Source organism: Bos indicus, chromosome 13 (genome assembly GCF_029378745.1).
Source record: "Bos indicus isolate NIAB-ARS_2022 breed Sahiwal x Tharparkar chromosome 13, NIAB-ARS_B.indTharparkar_mat_pri_1.0, whole genome shotgun sequence".
In the NCBI taxonomy this organism is placed as follows: domain Eukaryota; kingdom Metazoa; phylum Chordata; class Mammalia; order Artiodactyla; family Bovidae; genus Bos; species Bos indicus.
This window is the reverse complement of record NC_091772.1, coordinates 45,190,413-45,217,159: the sequence shown is the minus strand read 5'-3', so window position 1 is coordinate 45,217,159 and position 26,747 is coordinate 45,190,413. Positions and strand designations below refer to the sequence as shown.

The 26,747-nt window shown below is 49.3% G+C and overlaps 1 protein-coding gene and 1 long non-coding RNA gene across 4 annotated transcripts in view; one reads left to right on the top strand and one right to left on the bottom strand.

Annotated features, from left to right (window-relative positions):
• Positions 1–86: 86 nt before the first annotated feature.
• On the bottom strand, positions 87–26,062 carry LOC109568097 (uncharacterized). The gene is made up of 5 exons (XR_002182201.2): positions 25,240–26,062; positions 17,830–23,183; positions 2,575–2,702; positions 2,096–2,295; positions 87–701 (listed from the first exon to the last, which is right to left on the bottom strand). It is a non-coding gene; the product is annotated as an uncharacterized lncRNA (long non-coding RNA).
• The window catches only part of PFKP (phosphofructokinase, platelet), a 53,082-nt gene continuing 51,008 nt past the window's right edge, over positions 24,674–26,747 (top strand). Inside the window, exon 1 of one of the 3 annotated variants that reach the window (XM_070801115.1) lies at positions 24,674–24,940. In XM_070801115.1, coding sequence (XP_070657216.1) covers positions 24,826–24,940 — 115 coding nt within the window. In that variant the 5' untranslated portion in view covers positions 24,674–24,825. The remainder of the gene's footprint in view (positions 24,941–26,747) is intronic. The other 2 variants (XM_070801114.1, XM_019973320.2) reach the window with 2 other exon arrangements.

The window sequence follows — 26,747 nt, the reverse complement described above, 5'->3', positions numbered from 1 at the left end:
CTGGGCACATTTATTCCATCTGTCACAGAAACTGTGACACATGGAATAAACCATCATAGCCGGCTAGGAGAACAGTTCCATCAGAGAAATCACCTGCATGAAGGGGAAAATGGGACATAAAAGCAATAGCCATACAAACATGGACACACTGAGTTGTCTTTATTTATTCACCTATTTCTGTGGCCTCTGGTTTTCTTAGCTGGACTGAATGATCACAAGGAAACAAGCAGGCAGGCATTTGAAAGGAAAGAAAGACTTGGGGTTGAGAACCACCCAAAGCCACATCCTCCAAAGTGTGAACCAAGTTGTTTTTCCATCTCGGAAATGTGTCTTCCCCCAACACACACACACAGTTCTAATGTAATTTTCCATAGACTCAGGAAGGCGGAATGAGGAAGAGAAGACAGCGCTGGCCCCTCATTCCAGCAGTGTGGGAGGAGACAGGAGAGAAACTCAGTTCTGTTCCTGAGTGCAGTGAGAAGCTGTGTGGGGACAAGAGGAACTGAGGAGTCCAGGACTGAAGGAGATGCTCCCCTAGCACGGGGTGAGGATGTCCATCTGACTTAGCGCTCATTCTTTGTGTGGCATCACTGACGGAGCAGGTGGGGTGCAGGCAGAGCAGGGAGCGAGGGGGAGCTGCTCACATGACTCTCTTCAGCCACAGAATCCACACAGCGAACCTGCATCTCACCTGTGTGAAACTTGGAAATGAGAGAAAGTCATATTCTGCCCCTCTATGGGGTGGGGCTGCCCAGAGCTGGCCAGGCTATTCTTCTGGGTGCATATCTTGGGGGCAAAGACACCCTAGCTCAGCTATTAATATATCTCACTTGAATATTTACTTTTTTAATTTCTTTCATTCTCCATCAGCTGCTCTAGCAGGAGAGGAAAATAAGAACTTAAAGTCAAAAACATAAAGCCAAAAAAAAAAAAAAAACACAAGGAAATTGTGTATGAACCAACCTTGCAGAGCCTTGTAGATTTTGTGTGGACCTAAGTTACATACAAGGGCTTCCCAGGTGGCGCTGTGGTAAAGAACATGCCTGCCAGTGCAGGAGACATAAGAGATGCAGGTTCGATTCCTAGGTCGAGAAGATCCCCTGGAGGAAGGCGTGGCAGGCCCACTCCAGGATTCTTGCCTGGAGAATCCCAGGGACAGAGGAGCCTGGCGGGCTACAGTCTATGGGCTCGCAGAGTCAGACATGACTGAAGCGACTCCGAACGCTCACTCCTACACACCTTACAATGAGCAGAGTCATGCCCCGGCCCTGATCCCTGGAGCCTGTGAGCGTGAACCTAATGGCAGAAAGGACTGCATCAGCGTGATCATATTAAGGGTGGTGAGATGGCGAGGTTGTCCTGAGAAGCAGTGTGACTACAGGGGCCCTCAGGGGAGAGAAACCAGAGAGAAGGGGCTACATCCCAGCTGTGGAGAGAGAGGGGCCCGGAGCAGAGGGGAACGGGAAGGACCAGGTTCTCCAGGACCCTCAGCAGGAACCAGCCCTGCCAAGCCCTTGGTTTTAGCCCTGTAAGACCCACTCTGATGTCTAATCCCAGAACTGCAAGACTGAAATGTGTGCTGTTTGGGTTTTTTAATATTTGTTTATTTTTATTTATTTGTCTGTGCCGGGTCTTAGTTGAGGCATGTGGGATCTAGTTCCCTGACTGGGGATCAGGTCCCCTGCATTGGAAGTGCAGAGTTTTAGCCACTGGCCCACCAGGAAGTCCTTGTGTGCTGTTTTGAGGCACTGAGTTTGTGGTCATTTGTTACACTAGCAATTAGGAAACTGAGGCTCCTCTGTCCATGGGGTTCTCCAGGCAAGAATCCTGGAGTGGGTGGCCATGCCCTCCTCCAGAGGTAGCATGCTCACTCACTCACTCACTCGCCTGAGACCAGGGAGGAGTTAAACAGCTTCCCACAATCACCTGGGCAAAAAACTAGACCAGAGCGAGGACCTTGAGCACTTTGGAGCAAACCTGGTGGGGACCTCCAACCACAGCAAGTGCTGCAGGTGACCTCGGGCCGGGAGTAGACTGGACACAGTCCTAGCTCCACCAGCTGCGGCGTCACAGTACCTGTAATACCTGTGCTTACCTGCCTCACTTCTGCCTGAGAGGCAATACTGTGCTGCAGTTGACATGACCAATCCAGGACCAGATCTGAGCCCAGGTGCAGCTCTTCTAGCTGTGCAACCTAGAGGCTTGTTATACAACCTCTCTGTGCCATGATTTCACCTTCTGCAAAATGAGGAAATCAGTGTGGTCTGTTGTGGGGTCCAGCTCTTAGCCAAGTGCCTGCACAAGACAGAAGGCCCGTGGGAGCTAGGTTTTATGATGACTGAGATGATGACAGAAATGTTTCAAGGAAAAGCAGTGCTATATTGATTTAGGATCTGCTGTGAGCGTTGAATGAAATCAATGGACAACTTCTCTATTTTCAAAATCAAAGTTCACTCTTTTTCGTGATTAGAGCCTAACATTCTGGTTTCGTTTCTGATAAAGAGCATGATTTACTGCATGACCTACTTTGTGTGTGTGTGTGACTCAGTTAAACAATCTCAAGAAGAAACTTACCAGGCACCCGGTTGCTTCCAAGTCAGTCTTCCCAGGAACAGATTTACTGAAGACGCAAAGGCAAGTTTCCTTTTCTATCAGTCCTCCAGGACTGGGGATGTGGCCAAAGGCATCCTGGAAGCTTCCACCTCCCAGGCACCGGAAACAAAACGCAGAGTGAATGTGACACTCCTCAGAGTGGTGGCTTCTCTCGAAGGAACGTCTACAACCCAGTTACGAGCTCCCCAAGTCCAAACTACACCATCCCACCGTCCCACCCCCGACCAGGACCCAGGAGGGGCCGGGGTCAAAAATAATTGTAATAAAGGAAACAAAGATTTTGTTCTTGCTATCAGATCTTAGTTGGCTCTACACTGCCACTGTATTACATTTAAAGTATAAAAATGGTAATTGTTAGAGTCGATCCAAAAAGAACCCCCTTCACATGCTTGCCATTAAGCCAGACACGTAAGGTTTAACAGGCTTCACTGTCACATTAGAACATCAGATAATACCAGTGAACAATAATGACTCAGAACACCAACATTTAAATAATTTAAAACCTAAGGGATTGGTTACAGAAGGGATAATGGTATTGATTCTTTATAGACATGAAAGAACTGCTTCTTGACTTAAAACATAATCACTGCTTTGACTCCCATGGCGTCTTAACCATCAATTTTGAGAAGCAACAAGGACATTTACCTTACTGATTAGTTTAGAAGGACAATTCAAATTACTGAGCACACATCCTGTGGTTTGTACCAAAAAGCTAAAGACACAACCAATAAACCATTAGTACCTAAAACTCTGTGCTGGGTGATGGTAGAAAATCAAGTTTGCAATGGCCCCAACCTTGGAAAGCAACTAACAAACTAGTATCAAATATGACATGTACATGTTACAAAGTAGAATATAAAATATAACACCGAAAATGCTGCATAGATGTGAATGTAGTTCAGGAGGGGAAAAAAAGTTATGACCAACCTAGATAGCATATTGAAAAGCAGTGACATTACTTTGCCAACAAAGGTCCATCTAGTCAAGGCTATGGTTTATCCAGTGATCATGTATGGATGTGAGAGTTGGACTGTGAAGAAAGCTGAGCACCAAAGAATTGATGCTTTTGAACTGGAGTTGGAGAAGACTCTTGAGAGTCCCTTGGACTGCAAGGAGATCCAACCAGTCTATTCTAAAGGAGCTCAGTCCTGGGTGTTCTTTGGAAGGAATGATGCTAAAGCTGAAACTCCAGTACTTTGGCCACCTCATGCAAAGAGTTGACTCATTGGCAAAGACCCTGATGCTGGGAGGGACTGGGGGCAAGAGGAGAAGGGGACGACAGAGGATGAGATGGCTGGATGGCATCACTGACTCGATGGACATGAGTTTGAGTGAACTCCGGGAGTTGGTAATGGACAGGGAGGCCTGGCGTGCTGTGATTCATGGGATTGCAAAGAGTCGGACACGACTGAGCGACTGAACTAACTAACTAACTAAGGGGGAAGTTATTAGACTTATGTTAACTTCTAGGACTCAAGATGCAGTGTTCTTTCCTTTGAACCTGTCAGAGAGAGAAAAGATAAAATTTCTGCATCAATAGTGTATTATTCCACAAATACCTTGGAATATACTTTGAACCTGATCAAGAATATGGGACTTCCCTGATGGTACAGTGGGTGAACATCTACCTGCCAATGCAGAGGACACGGGTTCAATCCCTGGTCCAGGAAGATTCCACGTGCCGTGGAGCAACTAAGCCTGTGCACCACAGCTGCTAGGCCCATGTGCAGCAGCTACTGAAGCCTGCATGCCTAGACACGTGCTCCACAAGAGAAGCCTCGGCAAGAAGAAGCCCGCACACTGCAACTAGAGAGGAGACCCTGTTCTCTGTAACTAGATAAAACCCATGTGCAGCAATGAAGACCCAGTGCAACCATAAATAAATAAATATATACATAAATAAAAAAGTATAGGGACCGAACTTAAAAAAAAAAAAAGATGTATCTGGGGAGGAAGAGGAGACCGTCAATATGGTACCATTCCTGCTCACCCACACCCGAGAGGCCTGGTACCCAGAGATGCTGCCTCTGTAATATACAAAGGCTGGTGGACTGGAAGAATGGAGATTTTGTGGCTTGATTATTTGTGTTCACAAAGGTAGTTTCCAAAAATTCTTTGTTATTCAGTTCAGTTCAGTCGCTCAGTCATGTCCAACTCTTTGCGACCCCATGAATCACAGCACGCCAGGCCTCCCTGTCCATCACCAATTCCTGGAGTTCACCCAAACTCATGTCCATCAGTCAGTGATGCCATCCAGCCATCTCATCCTCTGTTGTTCCCTTTTCCTCCTGCCCCCAATCCCTCCCAGCATCAGAGTCTTTTCCAATGAGTCAACTCTTTGCATGAGGTGGCCAAAATTCTGGAGTTTCAGCTTTAGCATCATTCCTTCCAAAGAACACCCAGGACTGAGCTCCTTTAGAATGGACTGGTTGGATCTCCTTGCAGTCCAAGGGACTCTCAAGAGTCTTCTCCAGCACCACAGTTCAAAAGCATCAATTCTTTGGCGCTCAGCTTTTTTCACAGTCCAACTCTCACATCCATACATGACCACTGGAAAAACCATAGCCTTGACTAGATGGACGTTTGTTGGCAAAGTAATGTCTCTGCTTTTCAATATAATATCTAGGTTGGTCATAACTTTCCTTCCAAGGAGTGTCTGTTAATTTCATGGCTGCAGTCACCATCTGCAGTGATTATGTAGCCCCCCAAAAAATAAAGTCTGACACTGTTTCCACTGTTTCCCCGTCTGTTTCCCATGAAGTGATGGGACCAGATGCTATGATCTTAGTTTTCTGAATGTTGAGCTTAGGCCAACTTTTTCACTCTCCTCTTTCACTGTCATCAAGAGGCTTCACTTTCTGCCATAGGGGTTAGCTGTACTTTTTCTATGCTTTTATGCCTTGTTGTTAATATTTAATCAATTGTTATTAATAGCTCCTTCTAAAGGGCCCAAGTGCCAGGCTGGCTGGTTAGTGCCCTATCTCTAATCAAGTCAGTAGCCTGACAGGTTGGCTTATTCTTGCTTCATAGATAAGAAGACACAGAGCAAAGGCTCACCTTGCTAGCAAGCGGCTCAGCTAGATGCCAAGCAAAGTCTGACTCCAAAGCCCAAGCTCGTTATCTGTGAATTACTGTTATATTTAAAGGTGGGTCACTGTTGTGTGAGGAGGGCCTCAAGAGCAGTGGCAGAGCGTGTGGCTGGCACTTGGGCCACACTGCCCACACCAGCCTGTCCCGGAGGTGGTCTTGAGCAAGGTCACGGATTTCCGTCACTCAGTGCCCTTGCCCGGTTAACGGGAACGAACAGGACTTTGCTCACAAGGTTATGAGGATGGTCATAGGAATCAGACATGCCTAAAGGGCTTGGCTAGCACTTGGCCTTGAGCCCCAGGATCATTGGGAAACTGATCAGCTTGATGCGCCCATTGCCAAAGAAACACTCAAGTTGACAACTTGTGACTGAGACCCAGCCCTGCTGTGCTGAGCTTCTTCAACAAAAGCTCCCCAATGGGGGCAATGCCAATCTGACTTGTATCATATTAGTATCTGCACAGTATTTGTTGGCTGTGATTTATAATCATAACCAACACGGGAGGGGGAAGAAAGTTTGCAAAAGACTAAACCCATGAGTTTGTTGTCTACCCTCAATGATGGATAGCCTGTGTCTCCCAGGGTTGCAGTGAAAAGGAAAAAAGAGGAATGAGTCTTCTTTTCCTGAAAACAAAGAAAATAAAGAGGACAATCAGCAGGCCTGATCGCTCCTACGTTTTACTTTAACTGAGCCTCATCTGTAGTCTGTAACAAAGTTTGCTATCGTCCTTTAGCTCTATGTTAATTACATCCTGTATCTCGTGCTCACCTTTACAGCTCTCTTCAAAGACCACCCCTCAGAGTTCTTCTCTTTTTGCATTACAGAAAGAGGGAAGCAGTACCATACACAAAAGACAATGGATCCAATTATTGGGCTACCTGACATCAGCCTATGGCCATTTTTTCTGAAACAACACAAGAGAAGAATATAAGGTCCTTATACCTTTCTTCCTCATCACCTCCCCCTGACTGTGAGGCCTCATCTTATATAATCCCCGAGACTCCTCAAGGTATGAGGGGAGGGGTGGGGAGGAGGGAAGGGAGTAGGGGGGAAGTGGGGAGGGGGGAAGGAGGGGCAGTTGAGCCAGGAGCTTGCTGTATGTCCCCCCTCTGCCGGCTGAGTATTAAAACCACCTTTTTCTTTCCTCCAAACTCTGTTTCCATAATTTTTTATTTGGCTTCAGTGGGCAAAGAAAGCCAAGATAGGGCACAGCAACACCAGCACAACATGCAGCCCTTGTGAAGACACTTTTAAGCATACAAATACTTTCCTGGGTCAGATAAGTAGAACAGATACTTAGGAAAAAAATCTCAAAGATCTCAAGGTCAAATGTATGAGGCATTAATTCTTGTTCCACAGAGTAGAAAAAAATAAGACACAGTAAAGAGTTGTAGTTGTAAGTTCCTCTTTGTTGCTGGGTAATTTTAAAATAGCTTTATTTGTTTTGATAAGAGAATTTGAGGAACCCAGAGGCATCAAGTGAGTCAAAATGACCCTTTCCCCAAGGATTAGGAAAACCAGTCCTTTGTGTATAACTCGGAATTCCATTTGGTCCCTGTGACTAAGAGAGGTGAAGCTGAGAACAAGACCTATCAGTGTGGACATTCTTAGCTTCCCCTTCTAAAAAAAATTTAAAAACTTGAAATTAATAAATCACAAAATTCCCAATGTTTTCAATGATCACATCAGAACCCAATCACTCCTGTAACCATAAGATTAATTGTTCCTAAGCCTTGGGGTGTTCTCTGTGTGTAGTAAAGTCAAGTCTTTCTTTTAGGAATCTTTCCCCTCTTCCCATTTTAATATTTAATGAATCAATTTTTCTATAAACACGGGAACTTCAGGTCCAGAAGGAGAGCTCAGCTCCAAGATGCATTCATCATGACTCAGCATCATCTTAAAAGAGACTCCACAGAGGACTCAGAGCCATAATTAATTCATGTCTCTCCAAGGCAAATATTGCTTTCATTAGGCCCAGAGAAACACTTACGGCTGAGTAATGATGCAGCATGTACACACTGCTGTATTTTAAATGGGTAGCCAACACGGACCTGCCGTGTACCACAGGGAACCCTGCTCCGTGTTATGTGGCAGCCTGGATGGGAGGGGAGTTTGGGAGAGAACAGATACATGTGTATGTATGGCTGAGTCCCTTCCCTGTTCACCTGGAATTATCACAACATTGTTAACTGGCTATACCCCAGTACAAAATAGAAAGTTCTCTTTAAAAAAAAAAAAAAGAACACAGTATACTTATATAACACAACAGTCTCAGTCTGAAACCATCTTCCTAAAGCCCAGGTTCTGTGCAGGGGGATATTAACACAATGTTCTACATTCCTTAGCACCAGATTCTTCATTGCCAACAGCCAGTGTCAACCCAGGGCATCTAGAGCAGTTTATTCAAGTGGGAGTTCCTGAAAACAAAAAGCAGCAAATCGTTCATAGTACTCAGTGGAATATGAACCATGGAGATAAGAAAGGGATTTCGGTTCTAGTCACTCACAACTTCTCAATAATTGATGATCACGTTTATCTTCCATTATTCAGGAACATTCTCTCCTGGTCAAGGACCTGGATCTCACTTAATTCTCAGACCCCATCACACTGAGATGTCTACTTCTCCTTCCAAGGCTTCTATTCCAAAATGTAGTCTGTGCCTATAAACTTGTCCAAAGTACAGTTTGTCTATCCAGTTGATTTATGCTAAACCGTGCTTCTCTCTGGCACGCTCTGGAAGACTTGGCTCATGGCTTTAGGAATGATACAGCTCTCATCGGAGTGTGTCTTCGCTTCCCGTAAGAGGATTTGTTTTCCTCTTTCCGCTATGGCAACGGGGGTGGGGTTTTAAGCTCATTTTATTAGGAAACCACTTTTTACTTAGAAGAGGGATTGAGACTGAGCCCTTTGTTTGAGTAGCACTGTGACATGTCCTGGCTTCCCAAGTGGTATATGATTAATAACTGCCTGTCAATGCAGGGAATGTCAAGAGATGTGGGTTCAATCCCTGGGTTGGGAAGATCCCCTGGAGAAGGAAATGGCAACCACTCCAGTACTCTTGCCTGGGAAATCCATGGACAGAGGAGCCTGGCAGGCTACAGTCCATGGGGTCGCAAAGAGTCGGGTGTGACTGAGGGACAGAACACACACGTGATGAGTCCTACATGTAGGACTAACACTAGACTCTCTTTCTCTCTCACACACACACTCACACCAGTACTATTCAAAAACATTGCTGTTTATTTCGAGCTCAATGTCATGCAGGTTAAACACAATTATAAAGCATCTGAGACTTGATGATTATATTTACATTTTGGCTGACCAGATGTATAATGAGAACCAACCATTCACTAGAGGACCCCATGCAACATTATTGCTTCAGCATTACAAAAGAGAGCTGCAACCTAACCATGATGAATAACTACTTTTTTAAACAGGACAACACCATCTGTGCTGAAAAGCAGTTGACTTCTGAGTCAGGGAGATTTTTCAGCAAATTTGAAATTTAAGAATCTGAAATAAAATAGTTTATCTACATTTACAAGTGACTAATGTTCTGCATTTACTATAATAAATGCATGTCTGTGTGCATTATATGCTGCTAAGGGAAAATATTTTGTACAGATACATTATCTTATAAACATTGAAGCAATAATGAGCCATTTCATCCTCAAAGCAAATCTGTTGGAGCGTAAGACACAGAATTCCATAGCTTCAGCCTAAACTGTTTCTGTTTGAATATAACACAGGATCCATATTTTCACATTGTACAGAACATATCCCTCTCTCTCTAGGCTCATTTGCACGTATTTCCCTTGGGGAGAAAGATAATTTCTGTAGAAGTGTTTTAAAATTCAGGTTTTATTATTATTCAGGGATGGTGGGGCCAACAGGTCAGGAGACATTGTCCTTGACAAGACGGTTTGCTCCTCATGGCTCCAAGAGGAGGGGGCCCCTGCCACACCATGCAGGCTCTGAGGGTTTGGCCACAGAGGGGCCAAGAGCGGGGACTGGGGAGGCAGAGGGAGTAGGGGTACATAGGTAAGAGCCTGCAGTGGAAGGGCACGTAGATTTAGGATTGGTACTTTGAATAATTTCTGTGGGTTCCGGGGGAAAGAGGCTGGTTGTCAGATGCCTGGCCCCGTAATTAAGGCAGGGGGAGAGAGACCAGGCATATAAAAGCTCAAGAAAGAGGCGGTTTGCAGGGTGGGCTCTGAGTTGATTGGTTTGCATACAAAAAGGCATACCCTCAGACAAGTCCTTCAGAGTGTCCAGGGACAGCTACCCCTGGCCAGGCCTGGGGTAGTGGTCAGTTCCTACAGGACCCTAAGGCCCCAGATGTCAACGGATCAGGAAAAAAAGGCTTGTTTAACACACTAAGAAAGCATGAGTGTCTGAATCAATGCCTGTTAAGGACTGCATGATTTCAGAGCCTTGGGGAATAAGACTTCCAGGGATTTTAGTGAAAAGCAAATGGAAACAGAATACAAGCCCACAGCCAGGGAGGTACTGGAGGGGAACACAGAACAAACTGGCACTTCAGGACAGTATGCATGCATGCATGCATGCTTAGTCCCTTCAGTCGTGTCTGACTGTTTGCAACCCCAAAGACTGTAGCCCACCAGGCTCCTCTGTCCATGGGATTTCCCATGCAAGAATACTGGAGTGGGTTGCCATTAAGTGTCCCTCTAATGGGACAGTCTAGAATCTCTTAGACTCAAGAATATTCATGTAGATTCATACCAAAGGTCAGTGCATCAGAAGCCAGAAAAATATCAAATACTGGGGAATAAAAAATTTCATTTTCTATCACTGTCTCCTAACAATAAAAGAAGTAAAGATGGGTCATGAATAAAAGACGGTAATCCAACTTGCTGTTGTCATTGTTTAGTTGCAAAGACATGTCCAACTCTTTGCAACCCCATGGACTGCAGCCCACTAAGGTCCTTTGTCCATGGGATTCTCCAGGCAAGAATACTGGAGTGGGCTGCCATTTCCTTCTCCAGGGGAAATTCCTAACCCAGGGATTGAACCCAGGTCTCCTGCTTGGCAGGAGGATTCTTTACCACTAAGCCATGAGGGAAGGACTGGTGATCAAATACCATCTGTTCAAATACAGATAACTCTGAAATTGATTTTAAGGCTTTCTTCATCAGAAACTAAATAGTGGGGAAGGACTTTTTTAGAATTGCAGCTAGACTTGTGTGGCCCAGTAACCAGTGTCAGGAAGGAGGGGCCTGGGTGGGATGGAGGGTGGAGGACGCCTGGCAGGTGAGGCCCAGCTCTTCTGTCAGACTGTGTAGACTCTGGTTCTGACTCCTGAACAGCTCCAACCTGAAAGTTGGGAGCAGCTCTGACCTTCAACTTCCACAGCAATGAAATATGGGTCCTGAGAGCCCTGCTTTATAAGACGGTGATGAGGAAAATCATACACATGCATTGCTGAAAGCAGTGTCTCGCACACATCACATGCTAAATAAGCTTCAGCTCCCTTTATACGACAACAACATAATTCTAAAACCCTGAGGAGATTGCCTGTGTCTCTCTAGCTGTCCATCTGGTGATTCTGTCCTGTGATGAGCAGATTAACTAATGAGGAAGGGGCCACGGTGAAGGTTAATGAACTGTCCCAATGTCCCAATGTCCCAATGCTACAGGATCTGAACTAGAAAGGGGAGATCCCAGCAAGTCCGTGCCCACCGGCCCAGCAGAGCACATGGGATCTCCTCTAATGGTTCCTTCCCGCTGAAAAAAGCTGAGTATCTCCAAGAACAAGGAAGAAAAGAAAAAAGTGAAAGCTAGTCCCAAGGGCCATCTATGGATCTGGCATATAAAGGCACATTTCCTAGTTTTCATAGAGAAGCAGAAGCGGTCAGTTTCGGGGGAAGAAATTCTGTTTGTTCATGAGTTTGAGACAACTTCTGCCGTCCTGGGGAGCGTGCTGCCACCGTGAACCATCCCTTTTTGCTATCTTTCTAACAATTACTCTTTTCCCTTAGTACCATGAAGTTATTTAACATTTTACTATCTCCAAGTAGGATCTGTAGTATAACTTAAGGCTTTTCTGTTTGTTTCTGTCAGTATACAAAACGGTGCCTCATCGTAGAGCAGGTGGAATGTAACTTTCAGTGAAATGTAATTTGACTGGTGTGACCCATAAACGAACAAAACCAGTTTATGAAACTAGGAAGCTGGAACTTCCGCCAAATGTCCCCTGAAAACTTGTATCATGATGGCTTCACAACATGCTACCAGGGCTTCTCCAGTGGGTCAGTGGTTAAAGATCTGCCTGCCAATGCAGGGGACACAGGTTCAATCCTTGGTCCAGGAAGATTCAACATACTTTGGGGCAACGAAGCCTGGGTACCACGACTACTGAAGCCCCCACGCCTTGGAGTCTGGCTCTGCAATGAGAGAAGCCTGAGCCTCTCAGCTGGAGAGTAGCCTCTGCTAGTGGCAATTAGGGAAAGTCTGTGTCAGCAACAGAGACCCAAGGCAGGCAAAAAAATATAGTCTTTTAATTTAAAAAAAAGTCAACAGCTTTGATCTTCAAAGTAAAGGTTGGAAAAAATTAAGTGTGAAACATATATCTGACAAAGGACTTATACCTATAGTTGACAAACAACTCACAATGCAATAATAATAAGAAAAAAAAAAAACAACCCAATTGAAAAGTGGGCAAAAGATTTGAACAGATCCTTCGCTAGAAGTGATACACAGATGGCAGATAAACAAATGAAAAGGTCCTGAAGATTATTGGTGGTTAGGGAGATGCAATTCAATACCAGTATGAGATTCCTCCACATACCCCCAGAAGGGTTACAATGTAAAAGGCTGACTCTGCCAAGTGTTGGCAAGGATGTGAGCAACTGACACTTCCCAGGCTGCTGGCAGGGATGTAAAATGGTAAAATGCGGCCAGTTGGGCAAACAATTTGGTGGTCTATTTTAAAATTAAACATACATGTCATATCCTCCCTGGTAATGACCCAAAAGAAATGATAGCAGACTCTTACACAAAGGCTTGAACACCATTGCCTATGGCAGTTTTATTTACTAACCAAAGCCTGGGAACAACCCAACACCCATCAACAAGTGATGCCCATACAACGGAAAATTGCTCAGTAATAAAAGGGAGAATTTTCAATACATGCTAAGACGTGGTTGAATCTCAAAATCAGAATGCTCAGTAAGAAAAGCCAGCAAAAATAGTGTACATAGCTCATTACTTCATTTGTATAAAATTCTAGAAAATGTAAACAAGAAAAGGCTGTTCTTTCTGTTAGGTAGGCGGGGGGAGGGGGGAAGGAGAGAGGGCTCAGGAAAAGTCTTGGGGTGATGGACACCCCACTGAGTTCTTGCTGCACACAGACCAGAACTCATCAGTACACAGTATCAATAAGTGCAGTTTGCTGTGCTTCAATTACGCCTTAATAAGGCTTAAGAAAGAAAAAAAAAGAGAGTGCTAACAGAATGGCAAAAAATCAAACATACTTTGTCCTATTTAAGCCTTAAATATTTATGATAAAGCATTACAACATTCAAATTTAAGGTAGAGTCATTTGAAATACTGAGCTCAGAGGTACTTCTATAAATTTTGGTGTCCTAAAGAAAAAGAATAAATTTATTTCAAATCTACCCTATGTCTAAGCAAGCCTTTTTATTGAATGGAGAAAGGCCATGTGATCTAACTGGAATCTATTAATCCCTGACTACATGGGGAAAAAAATCCTGGGAAATGTATCGATTTCAAGTCTATTCTTTAGGGAAATTAGTCATTCTCTTCTAACCTTTTATTGAGGTATAACTGATGCACAGTAGTAAGAAGAATACATTCTGGGGACCTAGTGTAGCGTATGGTGGCTGCAGGTAATACTGCATTGTGCACTTGAAATTTATTGAGTAGAATTAATGTGTTCTCCTAATGTTTTAATCAGGGAATCAGTATGAGGTAGGAAGGTTGGCTTAAGTCTCTGCATCTAGGGCTCTGGGGCCGTCATGTGGCGAGGAGGGTGAGGAGATGTCAGAGGCTCATGTATCTGTTCCAGGAAGAGCACGATGAAGACAGAGAATGCTGTGGGGAATGGCGGGCATCCAAAGCTTGGGGGTCTTCTGTAAGACTGGGTGGCTTCCCAGGTGGCACAGTGGCAAAGAACCCGCCTGCAGGTGCAGCAGACCAAAGAGATGCGGGTTCAATCCCTGGGCAGACCAAAGAGATGCGGGTTCAATCCCTGGGTTGGGAAGCTCCCCCGGAGGATGGCATGACAACCCACTCCAATATGCTTGCCTGGACAATCCCATGGACAGAGGAGCTTGGTGGGCAACAGTCCATGGGGTTGCAAACAGTCGGACACGATTGAGCACACACATACAAAAAATAAATAAAAGCTTAGTGATGATGCATAAAATCACTTGAAGAATGAGGTCTTAGAACCTACATCTCTATCAGGCCCTGAGGTGTGGATTCCTGGGGCACAGATCGTGCTTTGAGCAGGGGTGCAGAGGCAGTGAAGAGAGATGGAAACAAATCCCAAAGGGTTGTTTTTAATATCTTGAGACAAATCCGAAGAAGAATGTAGTATTGCATTACATCACAGGCGCGCGCCCACACACACACACACACACACACAGTTTCTCTGACTTCAGTGAACAGCTTTGGCTAAGTTTAGATCTCAGGGTTCCCAGACAGGCTGAGCTGGAGGAGGGGAAAGACTCTTGCCAATGAAATCCCGTCTGCTTGGTCAGGATTTTACCTTCTCAATATTCCAGCATGGTAACACTTATACAAAGCTTGTTTGAAATTGCTTTTCAGGTACATATATATTCTCTAAATTCCAACCTGAGCTAGGGGATGGAGCAAAGAGGGCGTGTCTAGATTCCCATTTTTCATCACAGTAAAGATGGAAATGCACAGGTAGCTCAGCTCACACTCCGGAAGGATAGTCCAAGTCCAGCACACATGGGGACCAGGGCCCTGGGACACTGAGCACTTAGATTCCCATCCTCAAACTCCCTGTCCCCAGGCTGGGTGGAGGCCGTGAGGATGAAGGGGCATTTCCCCTGTGGACATGGATGTCCTGTCATTGTGTTCCTTGTCCTACTAAGTGGCCCTTTGGGGCCTGCCCCCAGCCTTCAGGGAGGATCAGGAAGACTTGGAGCGGGAGCGAAGGGGAGGGAGAAAGAAGATCTGCACTGTGCCCCAGATCAGCGCGCGGCTTTCAAATGATTAACAAGTCCACTGACCCAGAACACGCTCAAACCACAACCGCCAAAATCTTGGCTTTCTCTGCCCACCGCTGCCCAATAAAACATACAGAGACAGGGTTTGGAGGAAATAGAAAGAGGGCTTTAATCCTTTAAAGAAAGGGGGGCAGGCTAGCACCTCAAGAACTGTGCCCTCTCCCCACCTAGGGGAACTGGGGTCTGATGATCTTAGGGTAAATGATAAGGCTCAAAGTAAAGAAGGTCTTGCATTTTTCATGGCATCAGGCAGCCGGTAATTGGGCCCATTTGTCTCTGGGGGGTTATCTTCTTTCTGCAATGCAGACAGCTACTAGGGGTGATTTGCTGGGAGAGTGCAGGAGAGCAAATACGGGGACAGGATGTAATTTACATAGTATTAGGGAGTGCTAGGTTGGCTCCTCCTAACTGACTCTGCAAATCAGCAACAGTTAAAGCAAAAGTAGGAGTGATTAACTCTTTCAGGCCTGCTCACGTTTCTTCTTTGGCCTGTTCACTGTTCCCTTTACTTTCCTGGTTCTCAGGAGAGGAATACTGCATTTCTGCTTGTACTACAACAAAGCCATGTTTGCAAACCATGAGTCATGCCAAGAAAGGAGCCTCATCTGACCAACACACCTCTGGAAGGGTTTCACAAAGCAGCAGCTACTCTTACTAAAGGCAGAGCATTCGCGTGTCTGTCCTCCTTTGCATTAAAGGAAATACTCTGGTCACCACCACCCTCCCTCCCGCTGCCCGCCTCAAGCTGATTCCACCATCCCCTCCTCACCCCTGACACCCAGGCCCTGCCACCTGCAGCCCCTCCCCACTGCCTAAAGAGAGGCCTGAGGGACCCAGCTTTGTGACTGCAGAGACTGCAGCCCCGCCTTTTAAGAGTTCTCCTCCCGCCCACCCTGGCTCTGGAATCTGCCAACCCAACCCCAGATAGACTCCTCTGAAGGGGTCCAAGTTGCTGGCTCACAGCTCCGGGTTTGGCCCTCCTACAAGGCAGGCAGGACCGCACCCCCCCCCACCCCGGGAGGGGAGCTGGGAGGAAGCAGCAGACACAGCCTCCTTGGCAGCACTTCGCATTTTGCTCTGATGTGTTTTTCGGTGGAAAGTCACAGGCCCTCACTGAGTGACAGCCCCTATCTGCCCTGAAAAGAGTACAGGAACCCCAAGGTCTGGAAGGAGGACAGGGTGTATTAATTTCAGCACCTCACGCCCAGTACTTGCAGACCTGACAGCCCAGGTCTGTCCTGGCCCTGAGGGCAACCAGCAGGGGTGTGTGGGAACAGTTCCAGCCTTGCCAAGAAGCCCTGACTCCAGGGCACCCAGCCTAGCACAAGGACAGTCCCTCCTGTCTCCAAGGGAACCCCAGGGGCAGTTCCCTGAAGTCTAGATGCTCAGGGTCCCTCCAGGGCCAGCACCTGCCCAGTTGCCAGCCACTCTCCCTGCCTGCCCCCTCCATTTGCCCTCCCCCATCTGTCCCCCCCACCTGCTAGCTGCCTTTCCCCCAGCTCCCCGACACCCTTCCAGGCCTCCCCCTAGCACAGCACCCACACAAACCTCACTCACTTTGTTCACACTCACATCCTTCCTTCCCATGGCGTCCATCTGGCTAGAGCGTCCCCAGCCCTTACCTGTCCCCTAGTCACAGGTCACATCACCCTCCTGGGAGCCAGCTTGAAGCCCCAGAGCCCCAGCTGGACCCCCAAACTCACTACCGCTCAGCATGGTCCTCTTCCGGAGCTGCAGACCCAGAGGTGGCGGCAGAGACCAGGCAACACAGACACGGCAGGTGAGCAGGAGGCGAAGGAGGCCAAGGCCCAGGTAGAGGCCTGAGGCCAACACCTTGAACAAGGTCCCCCGATCCCAGAAAACAGGATGGAACATGGCTGGGAACAGAACAAGGGGCGACAGCTCCCCTCGTTTCAGCACCTGAAAGCTGGGGACGCAGGAAGCTTGTCGACCCTCCTGGGGGGGGGGGGGTGTGCACGCACGTATACGTGTGTCTGCACACGCTTACACAGTACTGAAGAGTCAGGAGTCAGGAAACAGTGAACCTGAAGGAGCTCTCAGGGAACTCATAAACACAGCCTAGAACCAGCCTCCTCCAGGGAAGACTTCCAGGAGCCTGTCTCAGGGAAAGAGATCTGAGGGCCCCCTTGCTAATAAGACTGGAGTCATTCCTGGAACGTCACCAGGACATAGCTAACAAAATACGAAAACAATCTCCCGTCACAGGGCTTGCTTTCAAAATGGAGAGCGAAGAGCGGATCAATTACAGCCCGAAGGTGGAAAGTTCTAGAAAAAGAGCTGCAGCACCAGCTACACCAGCCTCTCCCCAGAATGCTGGTGGTGGGGAGGGAGTGGGGTTTGGGGGCGTCTGGTCAATCGGCCAGGGTCTCTGGGGCGGAGTGATAAATTGCTGTTTCTCTCTCCCCGCCCCACTTGTCCCTTTTCCATTTCATATTTCGGTAGAAAATTCTGCTTAGATAATCCATCATCCTTCGTACTCATTTCATTTATACCAAACAGGCTCCTAATTCTCCTGCCCACCTGGGAAAGCCCACACTGCTCACAAGAGGTCCTGTTGTCTTACTTCTATGACTCCCAGTCTCTAGAAGAAAGTCTATACACTGTTGTATGGCAGAAACCAACAAAACATTGTAAAGCAATTATCCTGCAATTAAAAATAAATATAAATAAAAAAGAAAAAGAAAGTCTGTAAGACGCATTTATCATAAAGTAGGAGCTGACAGAGAATCCTAGCATTTCCTTGTTGTTTACATTTATTTTGTTTGAGTGGTTCTCGGCGGGGAAGCTCACTGCCCTGCAAGCCCCAAGCATGTTTGTCCACGTGCATATTTCATCACCTGAAATTCCCACTCGCATCTGACTCACCTTACTTTAGATGTGTCCTTTTTTTCTTTTTTTCTAGTTGCCTGATTTAAGAAAAAAAAAAATCTGAGGATAAGTTTTAAAAAGCAAGTTTCTGAACACTACACTGAGGTTGGACTCTTAGAGGCAGAGTGGGACACTGAAGCAGGGCACCTCCTGCCCCAGAAGCGACAGCCGTAGGAACAAAGGTTTCTGTGTGCGGCTCCGGTGCAGGAACCTCGGGAAGTAAGCGTGTTCCAGCCTGAGAGTCCAGGTCAGGTGAGGCTCACTCCCGCCCACTGGGGACTGGGCGTGGGGCCCTCAGGCCCGGAAGTGAGAGCTGGGATCCCCAGGATCCCCTTCCTGGGCGGATCTGAAGCTCTGACAACTGGAGCAGGGGGGACCCTGCCCTTCACCTCTGTTCCATGAGTGCTGGCTTATTGAAGACGCTGTTCTGGGGTTATTTTAACTTTTTATTTTGTACGGGGGTACACCCAATTAATAAAGACTGTTGTGATAGATTCAAGTGAACAGCAAGGGGACTCAGCCGTACATATACACGCATCCATTCTCCCCGCTCCCACCAGGCTGCCACCTGACATTGAGCAGAGTTCCCTGTGCTACACAGTAGGCCCTTGTTGGTTATCTATTTTAAATATGGCAGGGTGTACATGCTCTCCCCAGATGCCCTACCTAACTGTCCCTTCCTCCCAGAAGATGCTATTTTGAATACTGGTACTTAACCAAGTCCTCAGCAACCTGCAATGCAGGAGACGCTGGTTCAATTCCTGGGTCGGGAAGATCTGCTGGGGAAGGGATAGGCTATGCACTCCAGTATTCTTGGGCTTCCCTTGTGGCTCAGCTGGTAAAAGAATCCGCCCACAATGCGGGAGACCTGGGTTCGATCCCTGGGGAGGGAAGATCCCCTGGAGAAAAGAAAGGTACCCACTGCAGTATTCTGGCCTGGAGAATTCCATGGACTGTATAGTCCATGGGGTTGCAAAGAGTTGGACACAACTGAGTGACTTTAAAAAAAAAAATTAAAACCGAGTCCTCAGCAATGCCCCACGGCTAGATGAACTGTCTTCATGTTTCTAGTGACTAGAAAAATTTTGCCTTCTTTGCTAAGGGATTCCACCTTCAGGCTGTTTTCTGCCCTTCCTTCTGGGTCTAAACTGTGAGCTGGCAGGTATTCTCAGCACCTCAGAACTTGGCAGGACAAGGAGCATCCTTGAGGGGGCCTCAAGTCCTGTGAGTCAATAATTCTGAGTCAGAATATGCTAAAGGGCATGGAACAGATTGCATGGGACTAACCAGAGTTCCCAAAGTTTCTTCCTTCCAGAATCTCTGGGACAGAGGACATAGAAGGCACCAAACCAGTATAATAAAAATTTGAAAAATGGGCCATTTGGATCCAAGGAGAAACCTTGAAATACATGCTTATCATCTGGCATTTTATCTGCCACAAAGAAAGTCTAAATGCTAAGGTCCTCGTTGTAACTGTGAGGAAAGGAGCCCCAACACTCTCCATAGGAGGAGCCCTGGAGGACAGAAATCAGTTCTACGAACAAAACATTCCTGAAGGGCTTCATCTTCTCTTCATTTACATTCACCATTGTTATCTGTGTTCTCTGTTCGAAACCAAGAAAACCCAATTTACAGAGGGTATTAGGAGGCAGTGTTAGGAAATACCACCATAGAGTTCAGAAAAATATCAAGAAAAAGTCGAGTAATTGGTTTCACAAGCTGTTTTATTCGCTGGTTGTTTGGACCGACAGTTGATGACATTCAAAAGTTTCAGAGGCGGACCTGAGGGAACGGGGACTATTTTAAACATTTTTGGTGGTTGTCACAAGCAAACACAAAGAATGTTGTATTTTTGCTTTCTCTCTCTGCCTTTCCGTATGTCTCTCTGCCTGCATCTCTCAGCTCCTTTGTCTTCACAGCACAAACTCTCTCCCCCTGATGACTCAATGACTCCAGAAAAGGTCCTTCCAAAGGGCTCCGGGGTTAAAGGCTGGAGTTGGGGAGTCTTGAGGGCTAGGCTGTGTCCTCTGCCCTCCGGTGACCTGGACAGAGGGAAGGGGTGAGCTCCCTACACGACGTGGAGCACAGCTCCTGTGACCAGCTCCCCACCAGGCCCTGGGGCGGAGGGAGGAACAGAAAAGTGGACCGCAGGGCAGAAGGGACTCAGAACGAGCCAGATGAGAAATGATCAGCCCTGTCTGCTGCAGAGGTGCCTCATTTGCTGAAATATGGCCCTAAATGGATGGCCCATTCTGGTAATAATGTTTTATAGACTCAGTAACAGTCTGCCCCAGGCAGGATCACAGGATCACATCATCAGTGGAGGGAGAGCTGGCGCTCTGAATGATGCTTTCCAAACAGCATCGTGGGATGAGGGGTGCAGGAAGACTCCTCCAGATGCAGGACTGAGACCCCAGGAACTGGTACTCAGTCCCTATCTGGCCTGGGTTTGGCTTAGGCTCTGAGATCAGATGGGGCCCAGGGCTGAACAGGGAGCTGCCAGAGGGAGCCGCTCAGGAGGACTCAACTTTCCGTCCCTGGGACCTGAGGCCAGACTCCATCCTCTGCCCTCTGTCCGCCTGAGTCACCAGGCTTGCATAAACTGTATGCAACATGCAGGGGTTGTGTGTGTACATGTGTATGCCTGGATGGAGGAAGAGGTGTGTAGTTTATATGGGAATCTCAGACGTTTTATTCACCAAAAAAGGTCAAAACCCCTGCTACAAGCCGGCACTGCCATTGACACATGCATGGTCCTTGTGGGCCCGTCTGCAAACTGAAAAAGCACTATAGTTCATAGCTGTGTTTCTGGGTTTTTTGGCATGTTTGCCCTTGACTGCTGGCCATGAACCGCTTCAGTTCCGATGCGGGAGGAAGGGCGCTGTAAGATCTGTTGTTACAAACTTGAACATGTAAAATGCCACTGGGGACACAGGCCTGTGTGTGGACAACAGCATTTCACAACTATAACACACAACGAATGTATTTAAGCTGACTGACTTGCCAGGATTCTCCAGTGAAGCAGAACCAGCAGGACTTGTATATCTGATAACATCTGATAACATCTAGGGAGAAAGACCACAAGCTCACCTTTACTCAGATCCTCGATGGGCAGGCTGAGGCCCTCCTCCACCCCCACATGCAGAGGGGATCGATTAACTCAGTTCACTTATTCAAAATGTTAATCTCATTGGAAAGATTCAAATGTTAATCTCATTGGAAAGATCTTCACACTTACATTCAGACACAATGTTTTGCCAACTATCTGGGCACCCGATGATCCGGCCAAGTTAACACATAAAATTAACCATCACATGGCAACACTGCCAAAATCATAATTTCCTTTCCTAACTGGGAAATCCCTATGTAACTTATTTTTCAAAAGAACCATCCATCTCTCCTTTCCTCTGTTTCCTGAAGTAACTCAGCATTTACAATTACGAAGATCAGTTTATTCCGCCTTATCAGAACCTGTGCTTTCCTATTGCAGGAAAAGTGTTGGAAGTATGAGGAAGTCTCCGTGAACCAGCTTTCAACACCGCATGGAGAAGGAAATAGTTGTTCTCTGAGAGGGTCCAGTTCACATCACCAGTGACATTTCCTGGAGGGGTTAAACTCTTAATGGCCACACACTCTGCAGAAATAATGAGTCTGGCTTTCTTTCCATTTTTTTTCCCCAGTGTCTGGATATTGACTCTAATTGGTCCAGGACAACAAGGTTCTGCGTCAAGGTCTTGGAAAGCATCCAACTGTTTTATATATAATTTAAAGTTTATCTGTTGGACATAAAGCAGAATTATTTTTAAGTTTGGACAAGGACACTGAAAGACAACTGTAGGGCGGGGGAGGGACAGGGGTTGAAGGCAGCATATCCTTGTTAAGCAAAGTCTAGGGGAGAAGGGGAGAGAAGATGAGGCACCAGGAAAATGGCAGGTGGTGGTGGAGCTGTGGTTGTAGATTAGCTCGAAATTGGCTCAGGGGCTGGGACAGAAGGGAGTTGCTAAGATGAGGGATCAGAGGAGAATCGGGAGCCCGGGGACACCTCTGCAGCCTCTGAGACCTCAAGCAGAAGGCCTGGCAAAACCCGCCTGCACGCCCTCTCTGGGATGATAAACCTGTGATATAAGTGGTCATATAAGCCACAGAAGCTCGGGGTAATTTTTTAGGCAGCAGTGGAGAACCAACACATTGGAGGTAAGCTGTGACCTCAACATGGCATGTGATTCTCCCTCTTGTATCAGAGAAGCCGCTTCTAAGGCCAAACAACAACAAAAAACCCACCACCAGCTGAAGAAATACTAAAATAAACACAATGCAAAAGAAAAAGAAGGGAGAGATGGCTGTGTCTTTCCATAGACTCTGTGCATGCTAAATTGCTTCAGTCATGTCTGGCTCTTTGCAACCCTATGGACTGCAGCCCACCAGACTCCTGTCTGTGGGATTCTCCAGGTAAAAATACTGGAGAGGGTGCCATGCCCTTCTCCAGGGGATCTTCCCAACCCAGGGATGGAACTAGAGTCTCTTATGTCTCCTGCATTGGCAGAGGGGTTCTTTACCACTGCACAGTGTGGGAAGTCCCATAATAAGCAGAAGAAAGGAAAATAAAATATCTAAATTTATATATGTGTGTGTGCACATGCATACACACAGCTTAATGGTATTTCTGACTCTCCTTCATTTATTAACATATCCTAAATACACTTCCATGTAAATGGAGATTTGTCTTCATAATCATACCAGCAACAGAAGGCTATGTGTATATTTGCATCAAAATGTACTTAACCCATTGTTTGGACTCTTAGTTTGTATCTATTATTTTTTACTGGGTTGGCCAAAAAGTTCATTCAGGTTTTTCCATACCATCTTACAAACTGGCAAACTCAGTACATTACAGACAACTCAATGACAAATGGCCAATCCTCTAAATTACAAAAATGCCAATTTTTATAAGAATATAAACACTTTGGGGCTAAAATTCAAAGTGCAGAATGCTCCAGAAAGGGATGGATGATTCTGGAGCACAAACAGGAACCTGGCTCTGCTCTCTGGGCCAGGACAGTGAAGGGCAGTCTCCCGATGCCCAGTATCTTCTCAGCATCGCTGCTCAGTTTCACTCTGTGGAGCAGGTGCGCTCAGACTCCGCAGTCATCAGAATGTGCTTCGACTTGTTGAAAATACATTTTTCCAGGCAGCATTCCCAGAAACTGGGCTTCTGTGGTTCTGGTGGAGCGGGAAAAACCAGGCCAGGTGATTCAAATGACCACGAGGGGTTTAGAAGATGCTCCATCACTTCTGGTCCAGGGTAGAGATCAGAAGTCTGGCCTTGTTCATGTCAGGTGTTTGTATCTTTTCTGCAAAAAAATTGTGATGCTCAGAGAGAGGACAGGAGGATAAGGCAAGTGCCAGATAGAAGTGAGCGCACACACCGCTCTGTCCAGGGCTACTACTACTACCACTAAGTCACTTCAGTCGTGTCCGACTCTGTGCAACCCCATAGACGGCAGCCCACCAGGCTCCCCCATCCCTAGGATTCTCCAGGCAAGAACACTGGAGTGGGTTGCCATTTCCTTCTTCAATGCATGAAAGTGAAACGTGAAAGTGAAAGTGAAGTCGCTCAGTTGTGTCTGACTCTTCAGGACCCCATGGACTGCAGCCTGCCAGGCTCCTCCATCCATGGGATTTTCCAGGCAAGAATACTGGAGTGGGTTGCCATTGCCTTCTGTCCAGGGCAGCCAGGAGTAAACCACTGTCAGGCTGCTCAGGGTGTACGGGACGGCCTTGACTTAACCTCTTTTCCCTGTGTCCACTCGACGCACATCTGCTGCGCAAGTAGTAAGGGGATCCTGTGCGGTCCCCACAAGGGACTGATGATGCGGCCGCTTATGAAACTCTTTTCTAGGGGTGACCGTACCCCAAGCTCAGCGCTGTGCGCTCCGAAAGACTGCGCATCCGTCTGCACCCGCGGCAGGAACCGACGGGGACCAAGCTCCCTGTTCATTCATCACCCAGCAGACCAGACACTAGCGCCTCGGTCCGGGAGTGCCCGCCCGGCAGGGCAGCGAACATCCGGCCGGCGACCCCGAATACCGCGGCTTCCAGGGTCTTATCGCCTCGCCAGGACCTTCCTGCCCTTCCCCCGCCCCTTCCCTTCCAGCGCCCAGCCCGGCGCCAGCGGTCGCCCAGAGTCCCCGCGTGTCCTCCACGACCCCAGTCCGCCTCCTTGTCGTGCGGCCAGAGCCCCTGTGGGGACGGAACCGGCGCTTCGTCCTCGCCCGCAGGCGACGCCCACCGACTCGACGGTCCGCAGGCCAGAGGAAAGGCTGGGGCGCCCGGGCCCCGAGAGCCACCCGGGCAGGAACCCTGCGGGAACGGGCGCGCGCCTCGGCGACGGTTCGGGCCCCCCAACCGCCAGTGACCCGGCGCCCCACGTGCGGCATCCCCGCACCCCAACCCCGCCTCCTGGGCTCCCCGCGCGGGATGCTCTAGCCCACCTCCCGCGTTCCTGCGACTACGGTGACCCCGCCCACCTATAGTTCCGCCTTGCCCCCAGCACCTTCCAGTCGCCGGGACGCCCCCTCCCCGTCCCCCCCACCTCCGTGGCCTACACTCCGGCGGTGCCCTCCCCGCGGCCTACCGGGGATGCTCCGCCCACCTATGGGGCTGTCCCCTCCCACCTGCGGGGTGTCCCCTCCCTCCGAGGTGCTTCCGGCTCGTAAAGCTCCTCCCATCTGCGATGCACACCGCGCCCCCCAACCATGTGGCTCACCCCGGAGTGGTCCTTCCTGCCGACCAGGCTCCCCTGCCCCGGGAGCTCCCCTCAATCCGGCGACCCCAGCCCCGCCCGCGCCATCTCCCCCGCGTCCCCGCGCCCGCCCCAGGCCGCCCATTGGCGCGCGGCGCGCGGGCGTGGCCGGCGGTTCCCGTGGCGGCGGCGCGGGCGGGGCTCAGTGCCTACTGAGCGCCCTCCAGAGCGCGGTCTCCGGCCTGTTCACGATGGACGGCCACGACAGCCCCCAGACCCCCAAGGGCTCCCTCCGAAAATTCCTGGAGCAACTCTCCGGGGCCGGCAAAGCCATCGGCGTGCTGACCAGCGGCGGGGATGCCCAAGGTGCGCCACCGGGTCCCTGGTCCCGGGCGGGGTCTCAGGGAGGGGACCAATGAGGGGGGGTGCCGGGGAGAAAGGATGGGGGTGCCGGGGAGAAGGGACGCCAGAGAAAGGATAAGGTACCAGGCAGAAGGGATGGGGGGCCCGAGAGGAGCAAGGAGGAGAGGGGTACCAGGGGTAAGTGACGGTGGGGAGAAGCCCGGCGCCCAGGAACCTCGGAGGTGCATTCCCGGGGCGGGAGCCGGTGCAGCCTCGGAAGGAGCCACTGCGGGACCCGCTCGGAGGGCGCGGGGGTCCCTTACCCGGAAGGTCAGTTTTCCACCTCCACGTTTATTTCCTAAATTACGACTGGCGACAGGGTCGCCTGGACTTCGTTCCGAGGTCCCTCCGCTTCCGCGAGGCGGGATGAAGCCGGACGCCCCTCCAGGGCTTGGCTACAGCGCGGCCACTTCCGATGCCGCTGCGGCCGCCCTGGCTCCGTCCCAGACTCCTCACACCGGTGCGTCCCCGCGACGCGTCTGCAGCCCCGCTACCCCCGCGCGGCGCGGGCGGGGTCCCCGCTGCTGTCCCGCGGCGCGCGGCAGCGAACGCACGGGATCCCCGCCCGGGTAGCCGGGCCGCCCGGCACCGCCTCGCGTTTCCGCTGGGAGATTTTAAAAACGGTTTTCCGCCGCCCTCATCTCCTGTCTCCTTCCGGCTCGTCACTAAACCGAAAACCGAAGCGGGTCGCTAGGCCCTCCCCGCCGGCCTCCCCTGGATGGGAAGGACCAGGAAGCGGGGACTCCGGGGTGTCGCCAGCTCCGGGAGCGCGGACTCGGGCGCCGCCCTCGACCCGCGAGCCTGGAAGCTGGTCTCGGGGAAAATGGGGCCCCAAGGTTGGGGCCCGCGGACAACCGAAGCGGAGATGACACGGCTGGGCCCCTAGCGCCGGGCGCACGTGGGGGCCCGGGGATTCCTGATCCTCTTAGATTCCCTGGTGGGGCGAGCCAACCGCTAGAAAGGAGCGGGGCGCTGCCCATGCGTTCGGAACCTAGAGGACTGCAGGCCAGAGACGCCTCCCACGCCAGCTTCTGGCGTTTCTTTTACCCCCTTCCTCCTGTCCAGATGAGCTGAAAGGCCCCGATGCCTCGTTCTCACCTCATCTCACCATACGCGGTGCAGGGATGCTTAAGCGGCTGGCTCGCGCCCTAGCCTCCGCCCACGCTGCTGGTGACCTTCTCTTCGCCCTTGAGAGGGGCGGGCCGGGAGCGGGGGCTGCAGGTGGGGAGCTGTGGCCGCGGCCCCGCCTGCCCCGCGCGCGTACGTGATGCCGGGCCCGTCGCCGCCCGTGCGCCCCGCGCCCCCGACCCCGGACACCCAGCGCACGGCCGGCAGGAGGCCAGGGGACCCTGGGTCCCTGGAGAGCCCCTCCCTGTCCTGTTGAAGGTGGTGCACGCCTTATCTGTCACCGCCCCCGCCCCACAAGTCCGCTGAGCCCGAACAGGCTGGTCTAATTTGGTATTCTAGTAAAGTGGCCCCAGTGAAGAGAGAAAACGTGATACAGTGAAGACTGGGGGCGGGGAAATGGCAGAGTGAAATTGATGACAGATCCCACGTTACTTACCTGATGTGCTGGATTGGTCGATGCTGAGCTAATAGGGGCTTCCCGGTCAACGCGCTTCAAAAAGCACCTGCGTCTCGAGACGTGGGCTACCCAAGTTAGGAAGCATCCTGAGTGACTCTTAACGTGGGCTTGGAAAAAGAATAAAATGCTGGCACAGAAAAAGAAACTGGTCTCTTAATCCTCCAGCTTTCAAGGTCAGAGTTGCAA